Raw genomic sequence first — 19,919 nt, forward strand, 5'->3', positions numbered from 1 at the left:
TACATATAGAACGTCATCCACTTTGGCTCTCATAAATACCTTCTTGTTCTAGGCAAATCCATGCAAGGTATTTCTACAGATGTCATTTTCTTAATCTTCTCATTTTTATCTGTTACTCTTATTTATGTATTCCTGCAATAGTTCCCTCTCTTCAGCTGCTTATCTTCACTTTCAAAATCCTTCAAAGCTTGTTGTCCCTTGTTTAGTCTCTCAGTAAGTATCAAGAAATCAAACATGCTGCTGGCTTCATTTTCACACAACTTTTGTCGTATTTTCTCCCAACCTGTCCCTCATACATGGGAAAAGTAAACTTCCATTAATCTATCCTACTACCTTCACTCAAATTATACTTATATTTATATTAAATTATATTTAAATGTCACTTTGCTATGGTGACTACAAAATCTTGACAATGGGTAGGAAGCCTACTAGCTGGAAACACTACTGACCTGACTGTGCAGTGATTTCATTGTACTTCCCTCTATCCTCCTTTCAAACCTTTTGACTCCCATCTCACTCTTGGATTGCAATCTCCCCAGGACAGTGTCCATTTTTATGTTTTAGCTGTGCACTGCACATAGCATAGAGATGTGTTTGTTGAGAACAGAATGAGGAGTGAATCGCCCTGAGTTCATAGTTCATAGAACTGAGTTAGCCTCGGATTATCATCCTCAGTATAAAATACTGTATCATCTTGAAGGGTTTCTGTTTCTGATTAACTGATCCTTTTATGCTCAGCAAGACTTCTGGTATGTTTTTCACGACAGGTAAGGATATACATTTTTGTGAACTTTTTCAACTGTAAATTGCATTTGTTTTAAATCTCTCTTTTGATTCTAGTTGAATACAGTGCCTTCACAGTGTCTAACATAAATGCTCAATAGTGATAACTAACTAATTTAATTTACCCCAAAGTGCCAGATTAATTTCAGTAAAGTGGTTTAAATGAACATCACTGTGTACATCTACACGTTGTAGCATACATAAACTTGGTGCTCTCTTGTTGCAGGTCACAGTGCTGTTGACATTACCAAGGTAGCAAGAAGACACCGCATGTCTCCATTCCCATTGACATCTATGGACAAGGCCTTCATCACAGTTCTGGAGATGACCCCAGTGCTTGGAACAGAAATCATCAATTACAGAGGTATTTTAAGTTGGATTCTTTGTGAGGATTAGGGTAATTATTTCCTTATTTTACAACCTTCTTACGCACTTGCTCTTTTATTAATGCTGTGAGGTGTCTGAGACAGTACCTTCTCCAGGAGAAACTGCTTTAGGAAATGCCAGTAATAGGAGCAGAAGTCTCCTTTCAAAGTCAGGAGAATGTTGACTGAGCTCAGTGCTGCTCCCTGACGGAATCTGTAATGGAACTCTAATTAAATATATAAATGAATTTTCTTCTGGTCTGTGTTATATGCAACAAAGCTAAAACATGGAAATGACAATTTGCCTCAGTGGTTGATTTGACACTAGACTTTTGTAGATGCCAAGTAGCTCCAAGTTGTACTGTGATCGATCACTCTTCTCTTTACTGCAGGAGATTCTCACTAACTCCCTTTCCAGTCTGAGATTAATGATCAAATCAAAGTGATTATTGATTCCAGGTCACTTCTTTTTTCCATGTCTATATCTCTTACAGTTTGTCTCAGTCTGTTTTTCCAGATCCTGCTTGGCCTATTAGTCATTCCAGAGTTTGCCTCCTCTTCTCATAAAGGCAACATAATTCCCTTTCTATTCTACCACTACATTTGATCCTTTTCTGATACTTACTTGCATTTAATGTTTGATTTATTGAAACTTTATAATCAAGGGCAACTGTTACTGATTTATACAGTGAGGTTGTCTTAAAAGGCACCAAACAGCAGGCAAAATGTCAGACTTTGTAACTGTGTCTATACTCGTAAATAAATGAGGATAGGCGAAGCCATTTTCTGGCCTTAAAAGGAATTAGCAGGGCACCTCTCGTGTTTATTCAGCTAAACTGTCCTCCCTCCTGAAATAGTGTGTTCATAATGCATATTAGGTGTCTCCCTTGCTTCTGCTATCCCTTTGTCATGGTTTAACCACAGCCAGCAACTAAGCCCCACACAGCCACTTGCTTACTTCCCCAGTGGGATGGGGGAGAGAATCGGAAGAGTAAAAATGAGAAAACTTGTGGGTTGAGATAAAGACAGTTTAATAGGTAAAGCAAAAGCTGCACATGCAAGCAAAGCAAAACAAGGAATTCATTCACCACTTCCCATCGGCAGGCAGGTGTTCAGCCATCTCCAGGAAAGCAGGGCCCCATCATCCCATCATGTGTAACAGTTACTTGGGAAGACAAACGCCATCACTTCAAACATCCCCACCTTCCTTCTTCTTCCCCCAGCTTTATATGCTGTGAATTACGTCATATGGTCTGGAATATCCCTTGGGTCAGCTGGGATTAGCTGTCCCAGCTGTGTCCCCTCCCAACTTCTTGTGCACCCCCAGCCCACTCACCAGTGGGGTGGAGTGAGAAGCAGAAAAGGCCTTGACTCTGGGTAAGCACTGCTCAGCAGTAATGAAAACATCCCTGTGTTATCAACACTGTTTTCAGCACAAATCCAAAACATAGCCCCATACCAGCTACTATGAAGAAAATTAACTCTATTGCAGCCAAAACCAGCACACCCTTACACCAAGCCTGGGCATTATCTGAGAGAGTCTTCTTGGCACAGAACAAAACCATGATGGGAAGCATGCTGCAAGTAATCCTTAAGTAGGCAGGGAAGAGGAAACCTCCTCCAGGGATTCCTCCAGATTTTGCAAAGGTAAGGTGGTGAGTGAAGAGATAGTGGAACCACAAGCCTCAAGAGGCAAAATGTTCAGGACATTGGTGGACTCCAGATAGCAGAGTGGTACAAGTGGTTTCCGAATGGGTTATTCTGTCTTTTGGCTTGAAAGTTCAAAGTTTTCATGCTCTTCACCTACCACAAACCTTTAAGATGTCTTCATATTGTCATACTGATTTAGCAGACTGTACGTAGAATCCCACCTGTGCGTTTAGTCACTCCAAGTGGAGACCAGCAATCCCCTGTGCCTTGGTAGCACAAAGCAGATCTCTGAGAAGATGCTGCATATCCTGCATTCAGAACAGCACCAATACTGGATCAACAAGGAATGCATATTACACCCTGCACTTTCATAATGGTGTGCATATTAGAAGAAGGCATTAAGGCATAAATGCCTGAGCATAGTTATTAGATCTTTTGGGATAGCTGTCAGTTAAATGTCTTTGCTAAGACAGCCCTTTGTGGACAGTATGATGAGCCACAGTGTTAGGTACATTTAGTCCAAATAGGTGCTGTGTATACGACACTGAACTCCTGAAATAAACGATAAAAGTCCGGCATATACCTCCCTGAAAAATAAGCACAGCATATGTTTATTTTGCTACATAAGGTACTGTTAAGGTACTGTAGCATTATTATTCCTTTTTACATAAAAATAGTTTTGACTTTTTAAACCTCTAGTGCAAAACTAAGTGAAGAAATAAGTTCTTGAGTTTAGGTTGTATTGATTATAGGGAAAAACAAGTATCACTAAGCTGTTATTTTTCCTTTTTTTGTCCTTGATTCTAGAAATATGTCTTATTCTCTTGTCCTTTTATCTTTATTTTCTTTTTTCTCCATCTCTCTATTTTTTACACTTCTGGATGAAAACTTACATACTGTTTCACAATGTTTTTGTATTGGTGCTATTGTATTTCTGGACAGAAGCTGTATTTTTCCCTAGAAGTTAATAAAATGTGGCTAAAAATATTCTAGGTAGACAGAGAATAAGCATAATCCTCACATCCTTACATGTATGTTGATCTATAGAACAATAACGTCGCCATCTATTTATATGTATACACCAGTCTTTGTGCAAACATATTTATATCAACAGTAGGTAGCAGCTTTTTCATATATCTCATTTGTAAGCTTCTTCATTAGAACCATGGTGAAATCAGACGAAATCACAGTATATATGATTTCTTCCTGCAACATGCTTTGGACAAGATTTCACCATGTATTTTATTTTAATATTAAAAACCATTCAAAATATGGACTAAGTAACAGTTTTGTGTTAATACTGATAATATTACCATACCAATAACAGAGCGATTCTATTCAGACTACATGCTCTTCAAAATGTCCTTACAGAGATAGAATGGCAGTAATTGGTCTTAGCTAGATGCTTATATTCTCTATAGAGTTTTATATACTCTAATTTGTCAAAAGGCAATTTGGTTGCTTCTGTTCTTATTCTACTATATGGGAATATACTGTCAAGGTAAGAGAAGGTATTGTAATATACTTTATAATATCTTAGTTGATATTGCTTCTAAGTCTGGAACATATTGATTATTATTCCTGGCACTGTTATTCTTTAAAAAATAATGTTCTCAGTCTGCTAAGATACTTCACTTATGACCCTCTTCCCTCCCACCCAAAATAAAAGAGTTAGATACATGGTAAGATTGTCAGCTGTAGAGATACATTCTTGGTTTTTCACATAATTGTACCACCAATGAAAACATTAACAAAGACACATTCCTTCACATTTTTGCACTGTAATGCAAAATTCTATCTCCCAATTTATTTTTCAACAAGTATACACTTATTTTAGCACTGTAAGATTTCCTAATACATAGTATGAAATTTCAGGATTGAGCCTTTAGGAGACATCCTAAAGGATACATCTGTGTCTGTGATGGAAATATCTGTGAGTTGGAAATTCAGTTCTCTTAATCTACAGACACAAATCTCAAGATGGAATCTCATTTTCAGAAGTTCTTAAGGGATCACTGTAGTGTTATACAGACAAATATATAGGATTTTTTTGTATAGGCATATATATGTATATGTGTGTGTATGCATGCGTGCGCACACATATATGTTAGTTTGCTAAAAAAAATTTATTTTGAAGAATACAGTTAATTAAGAACCAGTTTTTCTTTTCATTATGTATTCATTTATTTTTCAGTTAATATACCTGTAATTTCAGGAGATAATAAAAATGTAGTCGTGGAGATCTGAATCCTAATTAACTGTACTCAGAAAAGCACTATTGTGCTGTGTTTGTTTTCTTCATGGTTTTGTGTCTTGAATTAACACTGAGCTCCTGAAAATTACCTTTCAGAAGCACAATTTCTCTGTAAGGAAAGCGAAATGTTTAAAGTTCTAGGACTGCAATTTATTTATTAAAAAATTACCTAATTAATTTTAACCTGTTTTATTTACATTACTAAACATATTACATAGTATTCATCCTCATAAATAAAGCTGCTGAATGTTACTCTGTACAAGTAGCCAGTACAGTCCTGACTTTATTCTTGATTAAGTCAAGGCATGCTGTAGTCTCTCAAATCTATTCTCTCCTAACATAAGGGGGAGGATGAGTAAAGTCATCTTTTGAAACATAACTTTCACATTGGTAAGTGTATTGCTTAGTGCCTCTATAGGTCATTTAGCCTCTTCCATATAAAAAAAAAAAAAAAAAAAATAGAAAGTCCTAAAACTTTTTACAGAAGTCCCATAAACCAAAGCCATCTGAAGCATATTTCCCACCTACCATCATCAATATCTGGTATGAAGCCCCCAATTAGCCTTTTATTCCAGCTAAATGCAGTTACCTGAACATTGGCCCATGGGTATATAAGGTTAAGTTTCTAGACAGCATGATAATGATAATTCTTCTGAAACTAAGAAGAGGCAGAAGTTTGATACTAAAAGTACAAAGCAGAGGCAGTCCACGCTTCATGGGCTTAAGCCTCAGAATGGAGCAGTTTTTCTGATCTAGTCCAAAAGCCCTGTAACTTCTGTAGAGCTTGGACATTTTTTTCCGTTGCTTATTCATTTCAAACTAGCTGATTATTTTGATAGCATTGCCTTTTCATATCACACTGAAGTGCTACCAGGGCAATATTTACAAAATGGGAGCAAATCCATCACCTCTAGTACAATACCTGTCTCACTGCTTTATCGCAGTACCAATACCCTGAGAAATCAAAATTCTTCACAGAACTGTACCAGTTTCACCAGCTAAGCTTTAGAAAATACCCAACTTTGAAAAGTGAGTTTAGTGTAATTCTGCATTTTGTGTTAGAATCAGAAAGCTGTGGACATCACAAGGGGCAGTTTGATGACATGAAAATATTTCAGAACATCTTTTTTGAATTACATTTAATCAAAATAAGGCCAAACAGTGTATTTCTAAAATAATTGCTCAAATAAAGGAGAGTACAGAGGTACTTCAGATTGTCCTTTATTTGCTGACTTGCTTCATTTTAAATGCATACAGCTTCAGCAAATAATTCTTACTTTTTTGCCCCCTTAATGAAATTCATTCCCGTTACTGGTTGGCTATTTATTCTCTTCAAATATTGCATGGCAGAATGCCGGGAACATACTGTTCAACTTTGCTCTAATTGGTGTGACTTTGCATGCAGACAAGAAGTAAAATGAAGACACAACACTGCTAAAATTAGAAGCATCACTTTTGTATGAGATTTTGTGCATCTATGAACAGAGGGTGTTTCTACTAGGCCTTTGATAGCTGCCTTTTCTATGCTATAATTTAAATGTCTGTGTCTGCATTCCTTTATTCAGTGCAAGTGTACAAGCTTTCATGAGCTTTCTAATAACTTCTGTATTGTGTATCACAGACAGTGATACGCAGTGATACACAGAGGTATTAATAGCCATCAGAAAGGTGCTTTTCTAGTGGCTTTAACAGGTTTTATTAGCATTTTCGTGGCAATACCTATTTCAAAAATGCAATATAAATATTCGCTGCAGGATGAAAGTTGATACATATGGATGTGAGCACAATGATGTTATAGTTGTTATTATAATTAGCTACTAACTAAATAACTTTGTGTTAATAAGTAAAATATAATCTCCATTATAATACCACTTCACTGGAGCTGAACATTTTCAAATCAAGTAGCTGCACTTTTTAACAAAACCTGTCCATTTAGTGTGCAATGTTAGGTCTTCTGCCTTCCCAGCAAATCCAGAGCTACATCGATTTCCGTGTCTGTAAAACAAGAAACACCCTTTATGTATGTCTCTCTTTTTTGGCATGTCTGAAAGGTCATAATCTGTAAAGTACATATCCACACAAATTCTCCTGGCAGAAGTATTCATGCATCCTCTCACTCCTTCATACTTTCAGCTGGATATTGCCTCCCTGTGCCACAATGCACTCTGAAGAGCTGTGGCCTCTATTATGAGATGAGCTTCCCTTCTACTTAGACATACTAGGATCAAACTGATCTCAGTGGTTTTGACCCATGTGCCCCTTCCCAGTCCATTCAATCATACATGTAATAAATCTTTTTTCTCATTCTCACACTGTATGAAGGGATAAGATACATATTTTCCATTCTGTTCCATATCATACTAAAAAAAGCTCTTGCTGGTGCCTTAAAAGCAAACTAACAGTGCACAGTTGACTGAGGGTGAAGTAATTCGTATCAGTCTCTACAGTGAGACAGAGCCGAATTACAACTCGTCAGTCCTAGTTGCTAACTGAAGGGAAAGAGTATGTTTGAAACACCTATTAAAATATTTAGAACTATAGCAGCGTAAATTTACATATATAATCCTGACACTTATGTGCACTTACCCTCCATTAAGCAGAAATGCTCTCAGCAATTGGGCAAAGTTAATCTATTGCAAAACTTTGTCAGTTTATGGAAACTTGCCTATCATTACTGTTTATGTTGAGTCCTCTGGGCTCAATCCATCCTCTCTCACCTTTTGCACCCAGGATTCACTTTTGAAATGTTATTTTAAAAGCTTTTAAAAAAAAGAAGAGCTTTTCTTTTAAAATGGAAATACACAAAAGTATGTATTTTTAAAAGATTTCAGGAAAAAAGCTTGTCCTGGAGAAACAAATACTTCGGGGTTTTTCTGTCTGATCCTGTATCGGAGCTAATACCTCTGCATTTGGATACCTGGTATTCAGATCTACTGTCAACAATTTCACTATAACCAGGAACACAGCTTACTGAAAAAATCTTTCATCAGTACTTTCAGAGTCCAGTCTTTTTTCATTTATGTAGAGGCAGAAATCAAAAACCCAAGAGGTCTATTCATGTCACATACACATACATTTCATCCATCAGAGCACACTGCTGTTCACTTTTTTTCTGTTTCACTAGCTGTAATGACATGGAGCATGGTCTTTTCTCTTTTCTCTTTTCTAGATGGAATGGGCCGAGTCCTTGCTCAAGATGTATATGCAAAAGATAATCTACCACCATTTCCAGCATCAGTAAAAGATGGCTATGCTGTCAGAGGTAAACACTCACTTTGTAGACATGCAGTATAGTGTCTGTAAAACCACTTTATAACATGTTAATTCACATATTTTGGATCCAGCAGTGGTTATTTTGGTTGAGATTTCATTCAGATCATTGCTGAAGTCACAGTTACGTAGAATGCAGCTGTGTTGAAAGAAGACAATAAAGTTCAATTCAGATCTTTTAAGTGGATACATATGTACGTGAGCAAAGGTACATCCATGTGTGCTCATGGACTTGCACCTGTGTTGCTAGTGAGTTTCTTGGAAACATAAAGAATTCAGGAGAGTAACAGAACATCCGTTTCTGAATGACAGATTCTTCTTCTATTCCTCTGTTTTTTATGTAATTGGGAATTTCTTATATCTGTTACTTCGTTGAACTGTCACAGATCCAGCTTCCTATTTGTGAATTATTTTATCATTGCATTAGAGAATTTTCAAAAATACATATCAGAACGTACTCTTATGGAGGCACCTCAAAAGAAAATCTCAATTTACTTAGACAATATTGCAGTTGCTGTATAAAATAGAATTAGTAGTGTGACTTCATGGAGCAAGCAGCGAGTGGTTTCCCAGGAGAACTCAATGCATCCTCTGCTTTGCCACTAGGTGCTGCATGATTTTGAGCAAGTTGCTTCTCTGTGCATCAGTTTTCCCTTTGTAAAGTAAGGCTAATGATATTCACCTCAGATATCTATGGAGGAAAATTAACATATATATGATGGAACGTTATACTAGTAGTGATTCATTGTGGTAGGGGTTGAATCATCGTAACACCGTGTTGAAATTTGGACACAATAGCCAACTTTTTTCAGTGGACATTAAAATATCTTTTTTGTTACTGGCAGCTGAAACAATGGAAAGCAGCTGTCCGTGAAACAGACTGTCTGCAAACCCAGTCAATGAATGTAGTCCAATAGCTTCCCCATGGATTTGATATAAAAATAAAATTCCAGGTGTACAAGACAGGTTTGACTGCAGATGTCTGTCATCTATGTGTGTGAGAGACAGGCAGAACAAAATGACCAGTAATAGCAGCAAGGGAGTGCAGATGTAGCCAGAGAAGTACAGGTAATATAACACTGAGAAAAGCTGAGAGGGGGAGCTCTGAGTAGAATGCTGACTGACAAAGGCCTTGGGATCAAGCAGATGCTGTCTTGCAGCCTGATTGCTACAAGGTAAGGGAAAGCACAAGTACAATCTCAAGTAAACACGCAGAATGAGCAGAACGATCATGAACGCCGTCTTCAACAACTTCTGTCTGAACCAACTCACAGGACCCTAATTTTGGTGGTGGATTCAAACAGAGTAACAGTAAGGTACTTGAATGCATCCATAGGAGGGCAACAAAGCTGGTGTAAGGGCTGGACAGAATGCCCTATGAGGAGCAGCTAAGGACTTTGGGCTTGTCTAGTTTGGAGAAAGGGAGGCTGAGGGGCGACCTCATTGCTCTGTACAGCTTCCTGCAGAAGGCAAGTGGAGAGGGAGGTGCTGATCTCTTCTCCCTGGGATCCAGTGATAGGACACGTGGGAATGGTTCAAAGCTGTGCCAGGGGAGGTTCAGAGTTGGCATTAGGAAGCATTTCTTTACCGAGAGGGTGGTCAAACACTGCAACAGGCTTCCTAGAGAGGTGGTCGATGCCCCGTGCCTGCCAGTGTTTAAGAGGCATTTGAACAATGCCCTTAATAACATGCTTTGACTTTTGGTCAGCCCTGAAGTAGTCAGGCAGTTGGACTAAGTGATCATTGTAGGTCCCTTCTAGCTGGAATAATTCTATTCTATTCTATTCTACTCTATTCTAAATTGTTCTTGCAGACCTGTTATCACAGGATGTGAGAAACAAAGCTTGTAGGCAGAAATAATATTGACTACATTAACACATATTTTTTACAAAAAAATAAACGATTAACTTTCAGTCACATAAACCTGTTTGCCCAAAACCTTGTCCGCTTTTTTCAAGCTGTATCAGTTGTATATCTTCTATAAACTTTGTCTCCATATCATTATTAAGGGAGGAATAAAATCTAATTCAGTAGGATTTTATCAGGTTTAAAATAATGTAGCTGTTAGGGAATTTTTTCTTTTCTTTTGCTGGATCATCCCAGCGCATTTTTTTCAGTGAAGGTCTGACAACTATATTCAGTAGTAGTATATGCATTATTCAAAGACAAGTAGTTGAAGAGTCCTTTTCCACTTTCTTATTTTAGAGTTTGTTCGAAAGCTCACAGATTAGGCTGTTGATAGGCTTTTAAAGTTAAGTTAATCATTAGTCTTCAAACATGACTAAGTACCATAGATCACCATCTGCAGAGCTGCAGCTGAATTATGAGTACAAATGTGATAAATCATTATACAGACTGAATGGGCATCCTTCCTGAAAGCAATTCTTCTCAATACAATAAGGTTATCTAGCTGTATATTCAGGGCTTTCAAAATAAACCAGAAAGTATTAAGATAAAGGTTGTCACTGATTAGACTTCATCTCTGAGAAATCAACTTTTGACAGTTAAAGATTTAAAATTAATAAAAAAACATATTTAAATATGATTGTATGAACCCAGTTTGTCTGAAGACTCTTGACAGCATGGCTGCTGTGCTTGGACAGGCAGACTTGCTTGTGCTTCATACATGCTTCACACCATGGTGGAGCCTATAATCCCACTAATGCAGCTTGCTGAAAGACCTTTGAGGCAGGCAGAAGCTTAAAGTTCATTAGTAATGGTGCCTTTGTTGTCCCTGTAAAAATACAGATTTGGCTAAATTAGAAGTCCTGGAGACTCAGTTTGTTAAATCAATGATCTCTGACTTCTAATTTTCAGAATGGCTTCAGTGAAAGGTATAAGGTAACTAGTTCAGTGCTACCTCCTAAAATTACAAAAAGAAACAGAACACAGACTTCTAATGTGGCAGTCCAAGTTGCATTATCTTAGCCCTAGTGCTTTTCAGAAAATGCCAAACCTGTATGGTCATCTATACAGTCTGTAACCACTGCACTTGTCCACATTTTCCTCCAAAGGCAGAGACAGAATCTAGAAATGTCAATATTCCATTGTTGTCTAGAAAAAAGATAGGTAATACATTTACAAAATATGTGGTCCTCCTGTGTTAGTTTCACATGGAAAAAGATTTGCTCACAGTGGACATTTTTATAAAAATAATCTCATGAACACTCTTAAATCTTTGTTACTAATGTAATTCCTCCTAATCTCCTTTTACCTGATCCCTTATTGCCCAGAAATTTTCAGTTAAAAGTACCATAGAACCTGTAATTTTCAAAATAATAAACACAACTTAAAAGGACCTAAAATGTAAAATGTTTGCAAAACTTCTATACCCTTTGTCATGCTGACACTGAAGAACTGCATCTTAGACCATCCTTTGGTTCTCCTGTTCTTAATTTCTAATGGCATCGTTTGTTTTGGTTCGGCCTTTACTATTTGTATTGTCCATCTTAACAGCTGCTGATGGCCCCGGAGATCGATTCATCATAGGGGAATCCCAGGCTGGTGAGCAGGTGAGCACAATTTCTTTTCTCTTTTTTTTTTTTATGTATTTTTATTTTGTGAGATACTTGCTCTGTATTTTTACAAGCCTTGCTAGTGCTCCAAAATCAATATTCTTGGAGGTGGCATGAAGTAGGACACAGCTGTACCTAGCCTCCTGCTATGTGCCTTGGGACATGATTTCAGAAAGTGAGGTTGTACGGTTACATAAGGAACTAGCAAGGATATCCCAAAATACTTCAGAGCATTGTGCTGACATGTAGGAGTGCATACAGTAATGTTCTGCCCTAGTACAATGTTAGAGGACATAAGGCTTCCAGTGGCATTACAATTCATAAACAAGAGAAAAGCAAGATTTAACCCCTTCTTGCTGACAGGTTTTAAAAGGGTCTTCAGCCCAATAACTGTTTCCACAAGCTGCTTGCATATTTCACACTGATACCTGCAAAACAAAGTGTAAGAATTTTGTATGAAACCTTTAAAGGTACGTAATGATCATAACAATTTTGAGGAAGCCTGGCAGCAGCCCAGTTTGTGGTATTGCTCCTTTTCTGTTTGTTAAATCAAAAGTGTTTGTGCACCTTAGCAGATACATGGATCGAGTTTAAGAGCAAGTCAGGGTAGCACCCATTCATGACCTGCTGTGCTGTATAAATATTCCTGAATGGGCACTATTTGGGATTTACTTTCAAACTCAAGAGTACATTTGATAATGTTCCTGTACTAATACTGGGGTGATAGGAAAAAAATCAGTTGCATTCAACCACTTTTTTTCTTCTGTCAATTTGTCAGTCCTGCTTTACAGGAGAGCATGGGTTAATCCAAAATGTTTCTCTAGGTATTTCAAGTCCCAGTTTATAATTCTGTGTATTGTATATGAAATGATGCAGAAATGGAACAAGTAACAGGAAGTCAAAGGATTGATTGGTTTTAATGAGCATTTTACAGTGTGGCCATTTTGACTGCTAAACAAAAAAGTCTTGAATAAAGTAGATACAGTTTAAAAGTTGTTTCAGGTTTTAGAAGTATTACCAGTTGCAGGATTGTTCCATTTTTTTGAAAATGGACTTGAACTGCCCCTAAATGTATAATAGGCATTTAATTTGGTTAATCATGATAGATACAGAAGACTAGGAAAATAATTTTTGCTGTAGTTCCCATCCATCATCATGAATTATACTTTGGTATACTAGACATCTTCTCAATAATGATATTCACATGAACTTAGATTAATGAATCTGTTATACAAAATATGTAAAGTTACTTTAAATACTAAAAAAGTAAACTAATTAATTTCACCCACCTTGGATTTTTAGCCCTTCCATCTGCATTTTCAAGCATTAGTCTAGAATCCACAAGACTGACAACTATTTCTACAACCCTTTTTATGATCACTATAACATAGCAAGATCTAGCAGAGCAACCTGATGAATTATCACTCCTATTTTTATTCACCTTTCATCAATATTATCATTTTGATAGTTAAAAAATATCACAGCACACTGGTGCTCAAAAACAGTACTGTTGAAGCTGTGTCTAATGGGGAGGACTGCCCACAGCTCTAAAGGGTTTGAGTGTCCTAATCAGTTCAGCAGGTTTGTACAAAGGATAAAAGGGCAAATGGGAGCTTGCTTCCCTCCTACAAAATTCAAGAGCTCACAAATGTCTCTCTGCAGGGACAGTCTGTCCTCCCAGATTAATGGGAATGGGAAACCTCTCTGGGAAGGAACAAAAATTGGGTGGGAGGAGGCATGCAGAGAGACAGTAATTCTGGAAATACCAGTGGCAAGTTAGAAAAATGAGGCTGCTGATCTTTGGTCAAAGTTTTTTTCTTGGGCCAACACATCTTTAGGTTCATCTCCTTCCCAAGAAATTATTTATAGTCTTGGAAGGCTCCTCAGTCTCATTTCACCCTTCAGTCACTCTCAGCAGCAACGTTCTGCTTTTCATGTTACAGACCAATTAACAGAATGATTCACAGCAGGGAGTTAAAAATAGATTTAGATTTGGCTCCTCCTGTAGCAAAAAAGGTTATGTAAATGCTACATAGAGAGCAAGAAAATGGGACTGAGAATTGCAGAGAGACCATATAGCCAAGTTGGACATTTCTGTATCAATTTGTAAATTGTGTATTATTTTCTGATTTCCATTTCCAGATGGTTGTGTTTATGTTAACAACCATTTTTTATTTTGTACTGTGGAAGACTTGCAGCCACTATCCTGCGTTGGGGAGGTTAGGGCACATTTGAGTGTACTAGTCATGAGCCATCCACATGGCTTCTGTGTGAAAAACTCAGCCATGGGGAGCAATGATTTTCTTCCTATAGACTTGAATAGCTGGAGCTTAGCATTTCCTGGAAGACTTTCTAAAGACATCTGTAAGAGGCACTGTGACTAATCAGCTATAATATAGGATGGAAAATAGACATTTGTTACCTTTCCATTAATTTGGGCTTTTTTACAGAAGGGAGCATGGGTCATTGTAAATCATGCAGGAGAGGTGTAATCATGTGCAAGAGAAAATGCCTTAGATGGGGGCTGTGCTCGATAGATTATTTCTGGGTTTTATTCAGTGACTAACATTAAATAGATTATCAGTAATGAAGGCAAAGGACAGAACCCAGTACTGCCCTATTCCAGGTTAAGTGTGAGACTCAAAGGCCTTTAAAAGAGCTTCTGTGAAATTGTTGTACATTAATATGCTTTCTGAGAAGAAATCATTTCTTTATTTTCATAGTCTCTAGCACAGAAGAACACAGCCCTGGAGATTCATGCACAAATCTGATGGTTCACTTTTGTTCATAAAGTCAATCTGATCAAATTCTCAAAGGACAAAAAGGAAATTAAATAGATGAGCAACCAATTCTAAAAGCAATTGTTATTGTATCATAAATTTGTTTAAATGTTTCACATCATTACACCTCAAAAAATTAACTCATCTAGTAATAAACTCCAAAAGCATGGATAGTTAGAGCGCATTTTATCACCATAGGCACTGATTTCTGGCAGAGTCCTAGACATTTTTTATTCTTTGTGGTTTTTGAGGCCCAAAAAAAGCATTTTAAATGGGGTAATTTTTTTATGCAATACATTTTTCCTCTAAAAATTTTCACTAAAGACATCAATACTTTAGTAAGTTCAAAACAATATTACGTATTACCTATATTACCTATAATGTGCGTATAGACTGCATCTACCACTATATGCAAAAGAGCTCCCATAATCCAAGGCATAAGCTTTGCCTTTTGCAGTATTTGTTTTCATAAATACCAAAATAACACACTAGACAAGATTATTTTCGCTTTTAAGCATCTTCAGGATAAATGGCAGCATCTCAGCTATTCATCCACAGCTCCTTGCATAGTCCGTGGTGAGAAAAAAATACCATTTTTAAAAAAAACTATTTTTATGTCATCTGTTTAAGATACCTACTTTAGGATAACATGAATCGTGCCCTAAAAACACACTAACCATGACATATGGCAAGTGTGATCTTTTTTTTTAGTTTATTTTAGCATTTTATTTATGTTCTTTTCAAAGGATATCGGATTTCTGTTACCCCTAGAAAAGGGTCAGGATTCAATCAACTCCAGGCTCAGTTGTTTCCTGGGATACATAGGTCACTGTGATATTGTGGTAAACCAGGTACAGTCCATTTCCAGCCTCTCTCTAGGGCTTCTGTCCCAATGAGAAACCTTTGAAATACACGTTTCAAAGTAACAAATTTCAGAGGTTGTGACAGTGCTGAAATGGAGCAGAAGAATGGGCAAGTCAAACACAGCTTTGCACAGCTGAAACGTTGGCCACTGGTCTAGAATCTGCAGATGTCTTAGCCTCCTGTCAAAAGTCATAGAGTAAATGACTGCTGGGCGAGAGCGGGTAAGAATAGTGCTTGGGCAGTACTGCTTGCAGGTCTGTGGATTGCTATCAAATACATGCTAATCACAGTCTGAGAAGTCCTGGGCATATTCCAGTGCTGCATATGGAATATAGAGTCAATCTGCACATGAATTATATATACGTGTGACACATACAAAATATGTTGGTCTGATGACAGCTGCGTAGATCTGTGTGTAGCACATGTTCCTTAATAGCAGTAAAGCCTAAATAAGTAGGGCTTACTAAAGTGCTGCAGGGAGCAAGCACTCATATGCCAGCAATGAAATCTCAATCATCATACCAGCTTCTTTTAGTTGCATTTTTTAGAAAGATTTTTCTTTTAGTTATTTATTTCTTAAGTGGTTATGGTCAAATTACAATTTTACTCTGGATTTTGAAAAATATCTATTAAAACAGGCTGCCTGGTGAGAAATTTTATTAAAACCATGTCATTTGTTCTGATTTTTTTTCTAGTCTTTGTATTGCTTCTTCTGAAACTTTGTAATGTACTGTGACTTTACATAACTGTAGAATACTATCAATTTTAGGCTTTGCTAAACTGACCCCCACAAAGATAGATATCCTATGTGAACTAGTGTTGAGCTGTCTCTCAGTATGAGGAAATCTGCTTAAAAATGAAGCAGCTGGTTACATTGCTTTACTTACAAGCTGCTGGTTTTCCGTATGTAGTGTGCTGGTAGAACAAAACAGAATAAAAACTCAACCAAACCAAAGGAAAGTAATTTCAACCCTGGGGACCAGAGTACTCTGCAAAAATATTTATGTACAGAGAACTACTAGATTTTTGCTCATGTAAGTTTCTGGAAGATCATCATCTAGCTGTTAGATTTCTGAGCCAGTTATTTTTCTGAGCCAACCAAAGTATCAGTATATTCCTTGTTCTGAAAGTTATTCTTGTGATAGAAATCTAAGGGGAAAAACCTGAAGCCACCTAATATGTGACCATATAAAAAAAGCTAGATCTGAAGCAATGAACTAATGATCTTTAAATACGTTGGAGTTTATATCTGTTGATATCACTAGCAGTATATCAAGACTTATGCCACAAATAAGAATTTTAGTCTTTCAGATTACTTCCATAAAGTTCAAATGGTTTGAGATTTTTTCTTTTCAAAAGTAAATTAACTTTTGTTTGTTTATTTTTCAGCCAACTCAGACTGTGATGCCTGGTCAGGTAATGCGCGTTACAACCGGTGCTCCAATTCCATGTGGTGCTGATGCTGTGGTGCAAGTGGAAGATACAGAGCTCATCAGGGAATCAGATGATGTGAGTCACAAGTTAAAACTCATTTTTCTTTTGTGTTCAGCAGAAAATGGCTCATGATACAATCCTGTAAATATAAAAGATAGTCCTACAGAAAAACTCTTCTGTTAATCTCAGAAGTTTGAGAATTTTCACATCAATTCCTAGTGGCAATTCTTCTCACTTTTTCAGGCTGTGATAACAGTACTGCAGACCTACCTGTCCTGACATTGATTTTTCATCACAGTTGTTGAATGCTGACACCAAAGTATTTGGGAGCATGATTTGAGTGAAAGGCAAATGCCTCCCAGAGATCTGTAACTACACTCCAATTTGGTGCCTAGTGTATTCACATTTTAAAATACAGAATAGTGGCAATCAGACATTATATTTCCTTCTTTTCTACTGAGTTCACATTTAGCGATAGAGAGTTCACATTTAGCAATAGAGCAATCTTCTTTATATTTCAGGATCATCCTGAAACTCAGCAAGATGAGGACTTTAAAAGTTCTCCTAAACCCACCAAGTAAGAAGGGGAAAATTTTTCTTAAAATACATATTGATCCCAGAAGAATACATTGAAATACTGCAGTGTAGCATTACTACTGATGTAATTAAAGCTGAATATGGTTTTCTGTGGGAAAGTGAATTGGTTTAAGTGCTGCAAAATCCGTTAGATGACTTGGATTATTTTGAACTATGCTATGGAGATGGTTCTGTGTTACAAGAGTTGGTCTCATTTCAGCAAAGGGGAATGTGGTGGATTTTGGAGAATATGTCTTGCGCACATACCTTATAATAAATGCATATGTTTAGAACAAGGGGGTTTATTATGTAACAGGGGAAGTAAGAACCCCCCAGATTTTTTTAAACCATAACTAAGTTTCTTCAATAGACCTCTGTGCTCCTTCAAAATGAGAAAATTACTGAATTCAAGACCTCTGAAAAACAGGAAATGGATAAGGTGCATATTCCCCCAGAACATAGTCTTAACTGTATAATTTGAACAGATTTTCCAGCATACCTGTAAATCATATTAGCGCTCTATCTTACAAATGCCGCAAAATACCACAGAAAAAATATGAGTATTGCAGTAGTAATTCTGTATGCAGAGTTGTCTTAACAAAGTAAAATGTGTTTTTTGATGAAGCACAGGAGCTGTCTGTAGACAACTGTATCCCAAACAGTCCATCTTAGACTTCCTTTGTGTTCAGAGAATTCCTTCTGAATCATTGCCTTCACTTACCCAGCTGTGATTTCAGGACACCATTGTCATGTTTGCCATCATCTGACACATTTAAGGCAAGAAGATACGTCTCTTACTGACACAGCTTCCAAGTTCAGTTTTGGAATGAAGTGTGTGCATGGTTCTCTGCTCAAATCAGCCTTTGCTTCTCTGCTGCTCTTCTGACAAGCTGTTCCACTTCGCCATAGCTCTATGCTAGCATTGTGATTGCAGCTGGGGTGTAAGCAGATGAATTCTAGTGTTCAAAGCTGATGAAGACAGCAAAAACTGAAACATACTCTCATGATCTTTTCTCATGCCTTATTACTGTAAATGCATAGATTTTTACATCTGATGAAGTCAGCAAGCTGTCTAGGCTGACCTTCTTCCTAACAATTTACTGAGTCAGTCTTGCTTTGAGGTGACAGATGTGTATGTGTAGATTATATCTTCCCGTAAAATACACCATTGCTTTCACTGCTTGTTAATCATCCCATTAGCCTCACTGAGCAAGTTTTCTGTGGCCATTGCCCACCTCATCATGAGAGGACTATCACATTGCAGAGCAAGATACATGATAACCTGTTATTTTCTACTTCTTTGGATGACTGCCTTTCTGGATTCCACTTTTTCTGTGCATGTTCTCCTCTGCATGTGAGACAGATTATTTGGCTATGTGCTTAAACTCTGAAGTTTTTAGCGAATGGTCAGCCACCTTCAGTTTCCTTTTCCTGCCTGTAAGTGTGAGATAGAACTCTTCAGTTTCTACGTGTCCTTGAATACGCTACTCTGCTAATCCTGTACATAAATAATTAGTATAGTTTAACTAATATGCATTTTTCTCTCCTTTTTCATGCCTGTGTGGCTACATATTTCAAGAATATTTTTCTTTTTAGTATTAAGAACTCCTTCAGGGCTGGGATTTAACTGAAATGAAATCGCTAACATCTGAAAAATGTTCTTCTGAAAAGACAGAGAGTACTTTTAAAAGGAGCTCCTTGACCTCTAGTGGTGGTAGCAGTACTTAAATATCATAGCAAGCATTCCCTAAATGTCTGTAGAATTCACAGGCCTGAAAGGAATTACATCTATCCAGCAGGAAGAAGAATTCTCATCAGCTTGCCAAATGCACAATTATTGAGAAAGATCCTTGCAAAAACATGTCTACATCCTTTTAATTTTGAATTTTTATGTCACTTTGTAGGAAAAAGGAGGTCAATGTGATCAACCAAAACAAGAGTTAAATCCTATATCAAGACCAAGCATCAGTATATCAGTATGGATCCTGGCTGTTAACAACCATCAGAGTAAACCACTTGGACATAGTTCAAAATATATTAATACCCAGCAAGAAGAATGCTGCCTGATACACACAAAATTCAGGAGGGTTTTATTTTATTCTCAGCATAATGCCATACCTCCCTGCAAGCCCTACTTGACAGCTTGAATTATCTTGTAAAGCATTCTGGGATATCCATCAATTCCATAAATAACAATCTCTGCACATCACTATGTTGTCCACAGTCACACTTCCCACAGTGCTCTTCAAACCTGGGATTACTAAAGTACTCAAAACCTTTTTTTCCCTTGTTTCCCCTAATCCAGCCATCCTAAATAGGACCTTTTCTATTACTCAAATGTATCATTGGCACTCCTCCTGATTCCCTAGAAACTTCCTAGCTATCTTTAAATGTTATCAAAGATATGGAAAATACAAATCTTTGTGAC

General features: G+C 37.2%; 1 protein-coding gene across 9 annotated transcripts in view; it reads left to right on the forward strand.

Annotated features, from left to right (window-relative positions):
• Positions 1-19,919, forward strand: part of GPHN (gephyrin) — a 312,554-nt gene that overhangs the window by 260,359 nt on the left and 32,276 nt on the right. For all 9 annotated transcript variants that reach the window (XM_075030425.1, XM_075030431.1, XM_075030426.1 and 6 more), the window contains 4 exons: positions 1,010-1,147; positions 8,222-8,314; positions 11,779-11,834; positions 16,871-16,990. In XM_075030425.1, the coding sequence (XP_074886526.1) occupies positions 1,010-1,147; positions 8,222-8,314; positions 11,779-11,834; positions 16,871-16,990 (407 nt within the window). The remainder of the gene's footprint in view (positions 1-1,009; positions 1,148-8,221; positions 8,315-11,778; positions 11,835-16,870; positions 16,991-19,919) is intronic.

Source organism: Buteo buteo, chromosome 6, assembly GCF_964188355.1.
Source record: "Buteo buteo chromosome 6, bButBut1.hap1.1, whole genome shotgun sequence".
Taxonomy (NCBI): Eukaryota; Metazoa; Chordata; class Aves; order Accipitriformes; family Accipitridae; genus Buteo; species Buteo buteo.